Consider the following 2356-nt stretch of genomic DNA (forward strand, 5'->3'; position numbering starts at 1 on the left):
AATTACAATTGTCTAACTAATCTACTCTGAGCTAATGCTGACTCTGTTCTTATCTTTAAGAGGTGAGAGGTTGGAGAGGAGACGGGCACATCAGCCCTGAAGATCTGTTATCTCAGTGTTCTAATGAAAATAATCCATTAAGAAAACAATAAATCCCTTCTGAAATAATCCATCACAGCCACTTTCATAAGCAGAGAAAAATCTAATTCAATTAAAGTGTCTGTCAAGATGACGTCCAGCCTGCATTAAAACTGCACACAGTTGAAAGTGAGCGTCCAAATTTAAATCGGGTAAGGTCTGATACTCTTATGGTTACATTTTTGTGGTTATCAAACAGTCTGAGCAAAAACAGGAAATAAACAGTACAACGTTTTGTTCAGGGGAGTTTTTTTTTTTTTTGCTTCGCATCTCCTCACTTTCATGTTTACCATTTCTTTAAGTCAGCAGAGGTTACGGTCACAATCAAACAGAAATATGGATCCTAATAAACTGCTTGCACAAAAAGCCAGAACAGTGTCTGTAGTGCTGAGACAGGTGAATTCAAGAAACTACAGCCTATAAAAACTTCTAGATGAACAACAAAATTAGTGCAGGGACCTCTAATTAAAAGATTTTCTGAAAAACTACAACCGCACCTGAACAAACAAGTTATTGGTGGCACTTCTGCAATCAATATACTCTGAAATAAAAGATTTAAATGATGAGACAACTCAGCACAGCATGTTATTAACTTCACACATGAAGTGGTTCAGTCCAGTCAGACTTCAGTTTTGCAGCCACCGTCCACATCCTGCTTCTTTGACTGGTCATCACGGTAACTCTGGACTTTCCTCCAACGAATCCTGAAGTCTGTCAGTCCTTCTGACAGCATGAGGCCTGACAGCTGGACAAAATGTGCAGATGATGAAAAACATGAAGCATAGTTTGAACTTGTGTCAAGTTTGTGTTGGTGACTGAACTGCTGACCTGCTGTGAAACCTGCTGCTGGATCTCTGTGCTGTGCATGTCTGCCTCTGACTGAAGCTTCATTTTCACCACTGTTTGCTTTGTCACTGCTAAAAATGAACCACATATAACAACACCAACATTAGTGTTTTACATGATGACAGGATCTTACAGTGTTTGCATTCTGGACCTCACCTGTGAAACAGAAAACATAGTTACTGCTGCTGCAGTGGTCATCAGCCCATTTCCCTGACATTAAATTCAGTGCTCCACAGTACTGTGAGTTGTAATTATTAGGTTGAGAAGACGCCCAGTTAGCTAATGTGGAGGTGGTGTTGTCAGACCAGAAGGCCCAGGGATCCCTGTAGAGACCAATCCACACATACTGAACCCCTGATCCATTCAAAGTGAGCGTGATGATGGATTTCTCCTCTTTGCTTCTTATACTGGTCAGGTCTGTGTGGTATGTCCTGCAGTACGACTGAGCCGCTGACCAGGTGTAATTCTCCATCACGAAGATGTAACTTGTACTACTGGCTGTGAATGTTTAATAGAGGAATTATATTTAAAATAGGTGAACTATGAATCTTGTAAAATTGCAGACATAACTAGGGTAACAATCTATTTTCCTACCATTGTAACACAGGAAAGGGTAAGAATCTCCACAGGGTTTATCGTTCATCTGTGTTTGTCCCTGAAGAGCCACACAGTATTCCTTTGCATTTGCACAGTTTGGTTGGCCGTTAGCCCAGATCAAAAATTCATTTTTACTGCCAACATAAAAAAGTTTTCCCTCCATGGACCACTTCCAGCTGTAACGATCATCATAGAGCCCTATCCAAGCAAAAGCATCAATCCTTGGTGACATTGAGAGAAGCAGTTGGTTGATGTTGCTGTTGTAGATGGTGACCAAGTCAGTGAAGTGTTCTCTGCAGTAACTCTGAGCTTCAGTCCAGGTCATCAGCTGGTTTACAAAGTGGTATTCTCTGGAGTGGGGAGGAAGAGTGGAAAGTCCTCCTGAGAGAAAGGATTCATTTTTTAATTGGTGAAATTGGATTTGTAGACAATTCATGGATGTTAAGTCCCCTGGCTAGTCTAGGGGGGGTGAAAGGACAAACATAAAGGTAAATAGTGATGGAAGAGCCAAGATGGTAACTTTAAAAGGTTTATTTAAAGCTAGTTATGAACTTTTTGTACAGACTGAGAGTTAACTTCAGGGAGAGCCAAGGCCAACATAACAAACAAAACATCCCTGATGTAAAAATAAAGTAAACTTACCCAACTCTAAAGAAAACAAAATATACAACCTATAACCATAACCTACCTAACAACACATAAACAGGAGAAAAAAGGGTGTCAAAACAAAAGGCAGCTCTCCCCTAGAGGCAGTCTGAACATGAAAACAAAAATG

At 40.4% G+C, this 2356-nt stretch overlaps 1 protein-coding gene across 1 annotated transcript; it reads right to left on the reverse strand.

The window, feature by feature from the left end:
* Nucleotides 1–757: 757 nt before the first annotated feature.
* LOC146634916 (macrophage mannose receptor 1-like) lies at nt 758–1906 on the reverse strand. Its single transcript, XM_085343186.1, has 4 exons — nt 1579–1906; nt 1141–1482; nt 967–1055; nt 758–883 (listed from the first exon to the last, which is right to left on the reverse strand). The coding sequence occupies exons 1-4, from the start codon at nt 1904–1906 to the stop codon at nt 758–760; spliced, it is 885 nt and encodes a 294-aa protein (XP_085199312.1).
* Nucleotides 1907–2356: the final 450 nt, after the last annotated feature.

The sequence above is a fragment of the Diplotaxodon limnothrissa genome, linkage group LG3 (assembly GCF_057381915.1).
Source record: "Diplotaxodon limnothrissa isolate DT_005_m linkage group LG3, D_limnothrissa_male_GT1.1, whole genome shotgun sequence".
NCBI lineage: Eukaryota > Metazoa > Chordata > Actinopteri > Cichliformes > Cichlidae > Diplotaxodon > Diplotaxodon limnothrissa.

What these genes read in the sequence shown, in the direction of transcription:
- LOC146634916 (XM_085343186.1), bottom strand. Translation starts at nt 1,906, where the DNA reads ATGACCTGGACTGAAGCTCAGAGTTACTGCAGAGAACACTTCACTGAC. An exon ending in CCCTTTCCTGTGTTACAATG is followed by an intron (nt 1,483 to 1,578) that starts GTAGGAAAATAG and finishes AAACATTCACAG; the next exon opens with CCAGTAGTACAAGTTACATC. An exon ending in CTATGTTTTCTGTTTCACAG is followed by an intron (nt 1,056 to 1,140) that starts GTGAGGTCCAGA and finishes GTTCATTTTTAG; the next exon opens with CAGTGACAAAGCAAACAGTG.